Genomic DNA, 13978 nt, shown 5'->3' on the forward strand with positions numbered 1-13978 from the left:
TGTTTTATTAGAGAAGATTCACATAGGTTTAAACATAAAAACACTCCCTCCTTTCTTTGTTCACTTTGAAGTTTAGAAACAGTCTTGCTCCATACCATATTTCAAATTAACCTAAACAGTCTGCTGACATGTAAGATACCCAGCCCCTCATAAACCAAGTTACTTAAACATTCTTTGACATACAAGTTATCCGGGCCCCTTTCTCATACCAACCCGTACAAGACAAGCAGCTTTTTGTCGCCACTGGAACACAGACAAAGAAATACAGAAATGCCTATAACTAAATGAGAATACTAATAGTTAACCATAAATGATAAATTCCTATATAGAATTGAATAATTCCTTCACAATCTTGCAAAGAAGAGAGCCTCTTTGCATGAGATATAAGCACATTTAAGTTCAAAAAACAGTGTTTTGCCTTCCAGAGTTAAATTTCTATGATAACAGTTTTTTGATTGTTGTGTCTTAACAGTTATAGACAAGTTTGAAAACATTTCACACATGTTTTAGTGTTTGGTAAGCTACACTATGAGTCTATATAGCTAGCATGATTTAAGCTCAAAACAGCTGGATGATGCATTTTTTTCAAAAAGGGTGGGATTGGGGTGATTTGTGCCAACGGGCCTGAGTTAAGTTGTGCCAGTGATCTGTATAGAGAATTGCATCCAATTTGGTCTTCATTTGAATTTTATTTTGTTCTGAACATGTGTTCATGTAGATTACCTTTAAATAGACTGACTCAACTCAACTTTGTTCTGATGTGTTCAGGAAGCCCTAGGCCTTGTTTAAGAATTGACCTTTGAAGTGCTTATGTGGCGCAATAGGCTTGTAGAAAATCGGCCTTTGATGTTGTAAACTAGGAGTACACACTGGTTCTATAGTAATCGTAAAGTAACAGTATGTGGCAATTGTACTTCAGGGTTAGGGTTAGGATAAGCAATTTTACCTTAAAATAAGAGCTTAAAAAAATTGGGGCGCTGCAATGACCTTCAATATGGAAAATGACCTCTGTGTCATTGCCATACCAGGGTTTGTAAGCGTATTACTGCACTTTGTATGTTTCTGGAAGCCGCCCAGGTACTACTCTCTGCCGGACTAGTAAGTAACTTTTTCGCCGTCTTGCTTTGTCTTGTGTACTAGTTTGTCATTGTGTCAAAGTAATCAAATTTCAACAGATTTCACTGGGTTTGGCCGCTAGCATCTCATTAGCGGTTAGCAATTCCTTTGTTGTGCTGCTTTAATATGAGTAAAGGCTGTCGCTGCCGAATGTGAGTCGCGCATGCTCAAATGGCATAATGTGGGTATATTTACTGGTTTATTTAATTGTGTTGTAAACGGTGAACAGCTAAGGCTCAACGTCAACATATGGGGCTGGTTTTAACACCAAGGTTTATGATGTTAAGCTTCATGTGTATTGAATTATTAGTTAAGCATCAGTATTATGCGTTAAAACCAGCCCCATATGTTGACGTTGAGCCTTAGCTGTTCACCGTTTACAACACAATTAAATAAACCAGTAAATATACCCACATTATGCCGTTTGAGCATGCGCGACTCACATTCGGCAGCGACTCACATTCGGCAGCGACAAAGGCAATCACTTTAAATACATCTGCTGTTGACGCTTCGGCAACTGTGTTTCAGTGACCTCAAACCACCATGTGCACTGCCCTTTGAAATTAGCACCCTTACTTCTGCTTCTTTCTGAGATAACGTCACTGACGACGCTGATTGCAGACGGGGTAGGGCCTGAACTCTGTAAAATACTTCTCCACTTCCTATAATGACACACAAACATAAATGTTCTTTGGAATCATGGAACACAACAACTCAAACATCAGCGAAAATTATCTGAAATACCAGATAGGCAGTGGAGTGCTGGGGTTTTGCTTTCTGCTTGGAATACCTGGAAACATACTGGTTGTGATCATCATTCTTCGCCACTTCAAGAGAGAAAACTTCACCATGTATTTGATGCTCAACCTGGCAGCCTCTGACATCCTCTGCCTGCTCACTGCTCCTATGTCAATCTATAACCTGCTCTTCGGCTGGCACATTGGAAGTGTGTTTTGCAAAACCGTCTACTTTCTGATCTACTTCAGTGGGTACGCCAGTATGCTGACAGTCACACTGATTAGTGTTCATCGGTACGTCTTTGTTCTCTATCCCAGCCAGTGGGCCAAGTTGGGCAGAAAAGGAGAGAGGGCTTTACTACTGATCTTGTGGCTAGCAGCATGTATCTGGGGTCTGATGGCTTCCACACATGATGTGATACGGGTTGGATCAAGACAGCTCTGCTGGAGAATACATCTGTCAGATGGAAAGAGGGTCGCCGTACTTTTGTCAGAGATTGTGGTAACCAGTATTCCATTTTCCATCATCGTCACATCTTATTTTTGCCTCCACAAGAAAGTTAACCAACATGCCCTGTTCTCCAACCAGAGACTAACCAGGCTGATCACAAGCATTGTGGCGACTTTCCTCATCCTTTGGACCCCATGTCATGTTGTTAACATGATGGAAATTTTTGCCATCTCTATTAAAACACAAAATACAGTATTGTATGCTAAACTATTAGCCTTCAAAAGAGTGAGTAGGCCTGTTGTTAAGAGCTTTATTTTCATCAACAGCTGTGTAAATCCACTGCTGTATGCGTTCAATTACCGCCGCCTCCGGAAAACTGCGGCAGAGAACATGGGGGGGAACAGTGCACCTTAAAAAGGAAGTGTCTTAGTATAGACGTGACTGTAGCATCTTATCTTGATGTGGATCAAATTTTAACATCTTGGCTGTTTCATGTTAGAATGCTGTCCTGTCTTGTCAACACATCTTTGCAAATAAGGCACTGTGTCAGGATTCCATGTGAATCAACTGTGGTAAGGCTTACATCGCAAATAATGTAAATAAAGTGCATTACACTGAAAATGGTGTATATGAAATTCATTACGCTGTAAATTGTTGTCTCCTGATTGTATGGCATACATTATCAGATGAGATTGATGTACAATAATTTTGAAATGCTGTATAGAACAGAGATGCATGAATAGAGGAGGGGGAGAATACACACACTCACACACCACACACACACACGTAACTATAAAGCTGTGAAGAAGCAATTCAAAATATCATCTAGAGTGAGCAGTCATGCAACTGACTTACTGTATTTACGCACTGAACACAGGACTCTCTACGCCACACTACCATCTACACAGTCCAAACTGAGCTCAACTAAACGAACCAACGAGGTCTCGTACACACACACACAAGCGCACTCTCGTGTATCTGCACTGGAAGGGACATAAGAATTTACGTGAACACACACACATCCACAAAACACACTGCTAAAGGAGCGAAACCGTCAACTCATCCATACTGATACGACACTAATGCCACTGTTGAGTGCCATTTAATGTGTAGGTTATATGCCTGTCTCGAGGTAATTTGTATTTTCGGTTCAGTTTTTTGGGCCTTTGTAAAGGGTGCCATTTCAGGTGAAATGTGTGGTTGAAAGGAGTCGTGTCATAGGAAGGCACACTAAAAGAGGGTTTGATTCCTAACTGTACATGACATGTTAAAGTAAAAGGTTCATTAGGTGCCTATAATAATAATAATAATAATAATTCATTTTATTTTTAAAGCACTTTTCATTCAAAGGAATCTCAGAGTGCCTACATATTGTCTACATATCACTATTGTCTTAGTGAATTCACACGGTAAGTCTGTGAAAGCATTCATTCATCTACTAAGATCATATTCAAAACTTGTGTTGTTAGTGGTCAAGAGAGATAATGATCATACCATATATATACATATATCGTACCATGGATATCTGAATAATTTTCCTTCAACCCACTAAGCATAACAAAATACTCTGTGTTTATTTTTAAGTAAATGTCAAAGAGGTAATAAGTGTTATTTAAATCACTTCAGTGGTAATGGCTACTTACCTGGTGGTTGGGGCGACTCCTGTTCAGTTAGATTTCTGTCAAGTAGGGGGTGGTATCAGGTCAGCTCAGCACTTACCTCACATGCACGGCACACACTTCAGGCGGCCAACAGACAACCTGAAGCCCACCTTACCCAATCTAAGAAGCCGGTATTACTAACCAGTGGACAACTTGCTCATTCCCTTGAACATCGAGGCATTGTGTGTGGAGGACCCAGATCTTGTCCCGCTCAGTTCCCCTCAGTGTTTGAATGATGGGGTGACCTTGAATTATATAGTCAACCTTTTGTCTATATTTGCCATTGTCCCACCATTTCTACATCTACCGGCATTAAAACAGGAAGGAAGTGGCAAAGTAGTAAAGCCTGGGCCGAGTGTGTCTTGGTGTGATCACGGCAATGTTAGACATTACATCTCATCTAGTCTATCCCTTGCCTAAAGGTCCAGCAGGAAAGCATGCAGTTGATCAACCCAGTTGCCAATCAGAACACAGCAGATGGAAAATAGCTGGTATAGTTCTGTGCATAGGGACACATAGCAGCTATTCCATAGCCTGCGGCAGGTAGAGGGAATGACAGGTGTGTTTACCTGCTCTTCAAATGACCACATACCATAAAATGAAGGCATGGGTTTCAGGTCAGTAGTTGGATGTACAGAGACACATGGCAGGAAGGGAAAGGCCAGTGGAAGAGCCTACCTGATCATGTGCAGTGGAGTAGCCTACCTGATCATGTGCGGTGGAGTAGCCTACCTGATCACGTGCAGTGGAGTAGCCTATTTTACATTTACACTGATGGCACACTGCACATCAGGAGCAATTAGGGGCTAGTGTCTTGCTCAAGGACGCTTCGACAGGGAATCGAACTAGCAACCTTCTGATCACTAAACGACTTCTCTACCTCCTGTACCACTGTCGCCCGCATGTGAATGAACTTGACTCACAAGTATTATTGTTACGCCCCTACTAATCAGGCCAGGGGCTCCGCCCTTTATTGTGTTACGGCTGTGGCTTATTCATCCTGCAGGGTGCTGAGTGCTGAACCTAATGGGCTGGCCTATAAGAGGCTGGGGTTTGCCATTGACGGTCTCTCTCTGCTCTGGGTTTCTGCGTTGCCGTCCAAGGTTGGATTAGTCCAGTGGTGAGAGCTTGGTGAAAGACGTCCAACTAAGGAACTCCACCCGGAACACTTTCTCCGTCCTCGTCGCGTTTAGTTTGTTACTTGTTTGTATACCCCTAGACATATTGCACGACACTTTCATTTTAATACATATACTGATTGTTTATACTAATGTAAATAAAACCCTTTTAATAATCAGTACGGTGTGGTCGACCCATTTAATGTCAGGGCTGCCGGTGGCCCACGCTGCCCCACGCTGCCTCACCATTACCATGGAAACACCAATGAGCGGGAAACCACACAGGCCAAAGTTAACATTGAGCGGTGGGGCACTTTCAGATGTGCCCCACGTAATCTGCCTGGCAACTAGACTGGAATAATCCGAAAACCGTGAGATCTGTACCCTGTGACTAAGAAGAAAAAAAAACATACAGTCAGATCAATGCCAGTGATGGTACTGCTAGTTAGCTATCGCTAGATTCAGTGGCGTAACTATAGGGAATGCAGGGAGTGCAGCTGCACTAGGGCCTGTGGCGAAAGGGGGCCCGTCAGTACGCTGAAGTGAGAACTGATTTATCACTGAAGAGCTAACCGGGCCCCAGCAGTACGCATACGTCGACATACATACGATCCAGTCCGATCAATTCGCAAACATTTCTCAATTATGGTGTTCAGGTCAGGAGGACGCTGACCCCCAGTCCAACAGCAATAGGTGGTGGGCCAAAGCCTCGTATCTGTTCAACTTTGCAATTTAATTTAGGAGGACCTGAATTTCGAGATTTGGGATGATTATATTATTTCTAACGATGAACCAGTTGCTGCCAGGACAATTTCCCATAAAATTTGTCAAAACCATAGTATAAAAGTTTGTTTAACTCGCCGGCAAACACAGTTGCCTACTAAATCAATCAAACCAATAACACGATGTTATACTGGCATAAGGGTTCCATGGCAATGTTCCGAAAGCCCATTATTCCGACACCCTGCTGTTCCGAAATTGTGAGCACAGCAACGTGAAACACTATAGCCCACATGCACATCCCAATTAATTGAACACACTATCATAAACATATAAATGCATTTATTTCACAAGCATGAACTTTAATTCAGATTATTATTATACACGCATGGCATTTGCATCGTGATGATAAAAAATACTTTTATGATAGCCAAGCATGCATGCTTTGTCAGTGCTTGAAATGTCCTGCGACAATCTGCCGGAGATCTCCTTCGCATGAACGGTACCCTATATTCAAAACCAGAGTTGGCTAAATTAACAAATATTGCCTAGGAAAAGTGATGTGCTTGATAACCCGGTGAGCGTCTCCGTTCTGCTGGGCAAGTTAAATGCTGTGCGTGTTTTGTGGCACTTAAAATATTTCTAATCTATGCCAGGGGGACTATTTTTCGGAATATTGAGATTTCGGAATATTGGGCTTTCGGAACACTGAGCCATCCCCGGCATAAGAACAGTATTAACCAATCAGATGCAGCCAAATTGACACCCGTTTCACAGCTTACTCAGCTGTTGGTAATATTGACATACTTTACTGTAGCCGTGATGGCTCCAACACATTGAAACGGAGACGTGTTGTAATTCATAATTTGATAATTTAAATTTTTGCCAGCGATGTGAAATGCTTCCATCGGCCGTGGCGATGCGTGTGGAAATAGCATAACAGACTGGACTAGTTAGCAGGCTAGCCAGCTAGAAGGCTATCTAGTCACTTGTCTTTATATCAAAACTGTCAATCTGTTAAAGTTCCTATTTAGCCAATTAAACGGCCGATCAACCGTAGCAAACAAGCCATAGTCTTGCAATTTTCCAAACCGACAACACCAACGCTTCCCCCTGCTCGCTTCCCCCAAATCGCTGTCCACACAGTGGATTGCCTCCCAACAGCAATGAATGGGATTAAGAATTTCGCTTCCGTCGCGTCTTTGGCATGTGTTTTTAGCGTGACGGTACGTTCACACACAGACGAACTTCGTGCCGCTCCTATTGGGAATGAATGGAAACGAAATTCCATCTGTTGAGCAAAAAACGCCGCCGCCTGACTATCAAAGTTGACGAACCTTTAACTTTATGCAAATGTGTACCAGGCGGTAACCAATCAGCGCGGCGTGTGTCAGAATTGGAGTTTGACGTTACTGACGTAGTGCAGAAGCCCGGTGAATTCAAAATATTTCATAGAAAATGGCGGAGCCTCGCAAGTCCGGATTGGAAAATATTTGATGTGAATCAAGCTGGATACAGGTGTTTACACGACTTTAATATGTCAACATCTGCTCGGTTTGTTGTTTATAAACTATACGAACACTGTCAGGGCAAACTGAATATTGTAGGTCTTAAATAAGCTCTCGACCATTATTGTTAGCTTGGTGCTAACGCTTTCATTGAAGATCAATGTAGAAGCTAGCTGCTAATCCTGGGTCCCGGGAGTCTGTTTAACTGGAAATATTTGTATGTGAATAAAGGTGTTTACACGACTTTTATATGTCTACATCGACTCAGTTTGTTGTGTATATACTATACGAACATTGTCAGGGCAAACTGAATATTGTAGGTCTTAAATTAAGCTCCTAACCGTTATGTTAGCTTGCTGCTAACGCTTTGATTGAAGATGAGTGAAGAAGCTAGCTGCTAAAATGCTATTAGCGCTGCACTGCAGTCGAACTTGCTACATGACACTCACAACCAAACATATTTTTCTGACCATGCCCCCTAGGCGGCATACCGCCTGAGAAAATTCGCGGCTAGTGTGAACGCCTCGTGAAACTTTCTTAGCGGAAAGAACTTTCTTAGCGGAAATCACGTAACGGCAACAAAATTATTGAAAAGAGGTATTTTGGAGGAATGTCTTCTATCAATTGGGCAAGTAACCGTATACTAAGCGTGGAAATTGGTTTTGTTTCGTCCTGAAGGGATTTACTTTTGAATAATGACCACCAGACTATACATTATCCCTTACATACAGTATCTCTTAATCAATGTTCTAAATGATCTGAAATATAGTACAAAACACTATACAGCAATACATGTTTTTATTATCTAGGGTACCGTGACATATTTGTACATAATATATTAATTTCATATCTATTTAACAGCCATATGTTTAAAGAAGCTCTTTAGTTTTTGACCAAAGTCGGTAAAGATAATGTCATGCTAGCATGCTAACTGAACACCAGTTTTGGCAATATAGTTGGCAATCTCATTTTGTAAAAGCTTTTCTTAAAAACTGCACAATGGTCCGTCCCCAACTACATAGTGCATAGCCTTGGGCAGGTAGAGGGAATGACAGGTGTGTTTACCTGCTCTTCCCATGACCACATACAATAAAATGAAGGCATGGTCTTGCTTTCAAAGGTCCGTAGTTAGGTGCATAGGGACACATGGCAGCCATTGTTTCGAGGACTGCAGCCCAGCAAAGCAAGATCTTAGACAGCATTATGGAGCACTGCTTTGCATACGGTCATCCATCTGGTGTGAGTCGTCTGTTCTTTGACGCAGGCTTTGAGATGCAAAAGCATAAAGGAAAGGGTTCACACAGCTGTTGATGAATGGGAAGCTTCCAACAATATTTCCAGCTACAGTACTGAAGTAAAACAATTGTTTAGATGCACCTGGATGAGACGATTTCAAGACAATGCCCACAACACTGATAATGTGGACAACATGAAATGGAATCCAGAGGATAAAAAATGTCACTAAGATATTGGTAACCAGTTTGGTCAGTCTTTTGCTGCTGAAAAAGGCTGTCTCATGGACCTTCCTGTGGAGACGACAGTAGGATGTGACCAGAATGGCAAAAGGAGCAACAAACCCCAGAAGAGTCTCAAATATGTAGACTGCAGCTCTTTGTCCATCCGAGGTAAATAACCTGTTACAATCATGCCGCGCTCCCTCCTTCCTAACATTAGAAGTGACGGCAGCTGGGCTGGATAGGATGCACGCTAGCAGCCACAGAGAGAAGAGGAGAGCCTTCTCACCTTTCCCTCCCAGTTTTGCCCACTGCTGTGAATACAGCACTGCAACATACCTCTGGACACTCATCAGTGTAACTGTCATCACACTGGTATAGAGGCTTATAAAGACAAAAACAGTCATTAATTTGCAGACAGCTGGACTGAAGGTCCAGCCCACGAACAGGTAATGGATCCATAGTGGCAAAGTTATCAGGCACAGCATATCAGATGCAGCCAGATTCAGCATCAGCTGCAGGGTGAAGTTGTCCTTCTTTAAGTTGCGGAGTATCACCACAACAACCATTATGTTCCCAGGCATGCCAAGAAGAAAGCACAGCCCCAGTACTGCGCTGCTCACCTGATTTGCCACAGGGACGACAGCCGCGCTGAAGCTGGAGTTGGAGTTGTTGCGCTGTTGCATGACTGCAGATTTCAAAGGCAAACTGTCAGCTGTTTGACGGTGATATGGTTTTGATTATCAAAAAAAGGAACTGAAATTTCAGACAAAAAGAGGAACTGCCAGTGTAAATTCCTCTTAGATGAGGAATCTGATATATGTACCTGTTCTTGTTACCTGATCTTGTTAGACAACTGGTGTTCACTTCATAGGCCTAGGATTAGATATTAGATAATGGATATACGATGTATGTAAACAGATGCAAATATATGGAGAACCTAAGCTAAAACAAGAGTGTATATATGGAGAACCCAAGCTAAAACAAGAGTGTATATATGGAGAACCCAACCTAAAACAAGAGTGCATATATGGAGAACCTAAGCTAAAACAAGAGTGTATATATGGAGAACCCAAGCTAAAACAAGTGTGGAACAAACTGCCAAAAGAACATGCATCTAGAGTGAGCCATCACTAGTCACAGGGAAGTTGTTCAGTCAACAGTTTTACAAACAGGTTTACTCCTGTGAACCCCGTCAGTATTTGTAAATGGGAAGCAAGCTCTTGATCAAACTCTGCCATGGCATTTACTAGCTCAATGAAATTACTGAATTAGTTTAGACTAAGTTCAGATTCTTACTTTGCCGAATAGCTTTAATTTTATCTGTAATGTGGGACTTCTCGTGTCTGTTAATTGCTCTGCCCAAATTAGATACATCTGCAAACTGTGGTAACCGACAGATTACTAGCCCATGCACTTGTCCTCTCAAACATCATGGCCACATATAGCCTCTTGTTTGTGTGTGTGTGAGTGTGAGTGTGTGTGTGTGTGTGTTTGTAAGTGTGTTTGTGTGTGCACCTATCAACATTATGGCCACATATGGCCTCTCACGTGTCGTGCTAGCGGTTCCATGGCAATTTTCTGAAAGCCCATTATTCCGACAGCCCGCTGTTCCGAAATTGTGAGCACAGCAACGTGAACCACTATAGCCCACATAAACTGTGGCCTTAGGAAAGAAGAGATCAGCTGTTGGGCGCCAGACGCTCGGAGGGAGCGTCACAGAGAGGAAAGTAACACCAAGGCCACTCTCCCTACCAGAACCAATACCGCACTTAAAGGGATTAGGCTTATATTGGAACTGTATTGGCTAGCTCAGGGGTTGGGTGCAGACAATGAATCAGAGCAGGGCAAATAAATTAGCAATGATTCAGTGTATTGGAGAATGACACGGGGCAGGAGCAGTTTGATGAAACAAAACAAAATATACACAGGAAAAGAAAAGAACAGGGCATCAACAATGCATCAACAGTTTCTCTCACAAACTCTGTTAACTTCCTTATCATCAGACAGCATCGTATTGACACATAAAAATACCAATATACGTTAAACACGCCAGCAACCTTCAGTCACACATGGAACGAGCATACTAGTGACACACACAAATAACAATACACTTTGTACACGACACTAGAAAACTTTACTCAGATATGATCTAAAGCCTAGTATGGTGTCTGTGAGTGTGTGTGTGCGTGCGCCCAGCCGAATGGGAGAGAAAAGGAAGAGAACTGCAACGTCAAACGTCATTTAGACAGAGAATACACTGAGCAATTCTAAAAAGTACCAGGTCTACTCTTACTAAGACTAATAGGGAAATACTTTCATTAGTCAATTAAAAAGAAAAATAATGAGAGGCTTTAGAAAAATGGGCGAGCATGGTGAAGGCTCCATGATACACGCCACAGCACATCCCAATGAATCACACAATCATAAACATATATGATTTTCCTGGAAAAATAACACTACTGCACTGCTGAAAAAGGCACAACAGAGGCTGTATTTCCTGAGGTTACTCAGGAAGAATAAATTAAAACAGGAACTGTTAGTGTCCTTTTACCGCTGCTCTGTGGAGTCAGTGCTGAGCTATGGCATCTCGCTGTGGTTTGCCAGCTGCACAGCAGCAGAAAGAAAGGTACTGCAGAGAGTCATTAACACCGCACAAAGAGTCATTGGCTGCTCTCCTCCGCCTCTGGAGGGCATCTATAGAACACGCTGCCTCAGGAAGGCCCACAGCATCCTCCCAACAAACCCTGGTCACCACCTATTTGAACTGTTGCCCTCAGGGAGGCGCTTTCGGACCATCAAAGCAAAAACAGACAGGCTGAGAAACAGCTTCTATCCAAGAGTTATCATTGCACTAAACAATGCACAGAACTAACCTGTATTTGTCTCTATGATGTGTAATATGGCTTGTGTCTCTATGATGTGTAATATGGCTTGTTTTTTTTTTTTTTTTACTTGTTTTTACTTAAGCTGAGTATTTATAGTGTAAATCTGTAAAGTTATATTGTATATATTTGTATTGTTTTTGTTTTTTACTTTTCAATTGCACTGAAGTCTGAGAGCTGCCACCTCAATTTGGTTGCACTTGTGCAATGACAAATACATATATTCTATTCTATTCTATATAAATGCATTTATTCTACAAGAATGAACTTTAATTCAGAATATTATTATACACACATGACATTTGCATCGCGATTTAACAAAAATACACATGCATGCTTTGTCAGTGCTTGACAAGATCTGCGTAATGTCCTGCGACAATTTCCTTTCGCCCCATATTCAAAACCAGAGTAGGCTGAGTTAACAAATATTGCCTAGGAAATGTCCAGCCTTGTATCCAGGTTTGCCCAAACAATCGATCGCTGCTTGTGCTTTCTTCTACTGTCTATGCCTGGCAAGTGTGAGAGCGCCAAAGTTGCATAGAGGCCGAGAGCGGTATTGCAGACAGATAGAGATTTCAATCAAATTGGATATGAAGATTTGTCTGGGAAGTCCCGCCCCTCTTCTTCCGGCCAATTTGATTTTGCCTTCAGAGTCAGTCTGGCAAGGCGTATATACTAGGTTAATTCGGAATTGTAAGGATCCTTGGAGCCAATCTCAAACTGGCTATTGGCTACCTGGCGCGCCATTAGCGGATTTAAACTAACCACGACTACGTAACAAAATAGGTGTGTTCAAAAACCTATAACGAATATCAGTTTATTCCGTTTACATGAGCACTAGAATAACCAGATAGTCTAACTACAAAACCCGATAATAATCTGTTTTTATAGTGTGCATCTAAACGCTCTCAATGATTCAATTGAAAACGGAATGCAAAGTACGTCACCTGTATCGTTGGTCTGATTGGTTAAAGGAGTGTCCAATTACTTGACTGAAGTGGACCTCCATTCTGAGTTAGCCAGACTAACTGAGCAAATGAAATGCAGTGAAGGTGGCGGGGAATTCCCAGACAATATGAAGATGAAATCTGACACGTAGTTTCAGCTTTAAACTAATAAAAGAATTGCTGTCTGTGGTTCTATATGGGCTGTGGAAATAATAGTTTGAGATGGATTGATAATTTATATAATTGAGAACCCCTGATTAAGTGTGTTCTTGGTCACATCAATTTGAAAGCTGGACAAAAGTGATGATTTCATTCAATTACAACTAGGCGCAATAAAAAGATAAGTTGTATGTACAGTCCAGAGTCTGGACATTCTTTTTCTCACACCGCCTCAATATGTAGATCTTGCCTTCACCAAGGCAAAGGTCGGTGATCTTGGGCCTAAAAAGTTTAGTGACCACTGCCTTAACGTAATGTGGAATATAGAGCTATCTATTATAACACCTGAAAACAAAGATGGAAAGAAAATATACAAATAGAATTAAAAAAAATCAAAACATGGTTTATTTATTTCCATTCTTTGTAAACATTTGTGGAATCTGCCCTTCATTTTTTTTGTGAGTATAACCTTTTTTGATGAATGTGTCTTGCATTTGCAAAGCAAATTTGTATTTGTGTGAGGTTTGTGTGTAATAGTAAAACATGGTGTGCATATTAGCAAATCATCGGACAAATCCGACAAAATCTTTTTGCACTAAATTGATACCTTATGCATCTTTTACCATTGGACTTGATGATATTATTTGAGAATAGTGAGAAGGACCTCAGATAACCAGAGTACAGACATGAAACATGTCACACACCACTGCTGGCTTTGACAGGCTCAGGATGGGGTACCTGAGGAGGCCATGGGTACACAAAGCACAGACCAAACTGGACAACCATAAGGCTAAACAAGCAGACAAGGGGAGACAGATTCAGAAGGACAGGTAGGCAGGTGATGGTAGGCCATATACATGGAGAACCCAACCTAAAACAAGAGTTAATATTTGGAGAACCCAACATAAAACAATAGTGTATAAATAAAGAACCCAACCTAAAACAAAAGTGTATACATGGAGAACCCAACCTAAAACAGGAGTGTATAGTATATGGAGAACCCAACCTAAAACAACTGTATTTATACTGGTGTCCACATTAAACAGGCGTGTCATTTCTGGTTCCAGTCAGATTCTAGTGAAATTAATTTTAGCACTCCAAAGATAGGGCATGAGAAAACTGACATGAGCAGAGCTTCCTGATCAAGTCTGACCACAATCTCTCCACCCTATCTACTTGCAGAAACCCTCAGCCTACACCAACCCACCCCCACCACACTGTC

The 13978-nt window shown here is 41.7% G+C and overlaps 2 protein-coding genes across 2 annotated transcripts; one reads left to right on the top strand and one right to left on the bottom strand.

Moving 5' to 3' along the window:
- Positions 1-1630: 1630 nt before the first annotated feature.
- Positions 1631-2755, top strand: LOC308369305 (leukotriene B4 receptor 1-like). The gene has a single exon (XM_080843675.1). It carries the CDS (start codon positions 1801-1803, stop codon positions 2716-2718), a length of 918 nt encoding a protein of 305 aa, XP_080699801.1. The 5' UTR covers positions 1631-1800; the 3' UTR covers positions 2719-2755.
- A 5757-nt stretch (positions 2756-8512) lies between these two features.
- Positions 8513-9451, bottom strand: LOC308369187 (leukotriene B4 receptor 1-like; the record flags this gene model as incomplete). Its single annotated transcript, XM_080843530.1, has 1 exon — positions 8513-9451. One exon carries the CDS (start codon positions 9449-9451, stop codon positions 8513-8515), a length of 939 nt encoding a protein of 312 aa, XP_080699656.1.
- Positions 9452-13978: the final 4527 nt, after the last annotated feature.

This window comes from Sprattus sprattus, assembly GCF_963457725.1.
Source record: "Sprattus sprattus genome assembly, chromosome: 8".
NCBI lineage: Eukaryota > Metazoa > Chordata > Actinopteri > Clupeiformes > Clupeidae > Sprattus > Sprattus sprattus.

Excerpts from the sequence above, each read along its gene's own strand:
- LOC308369305 (XM_080843675.1), top strand. The coding sequence starts at position 1,801 with ATGTTCTTTGGAATCATGGAACACAACAACTCAAACATCAGCGAAAAT.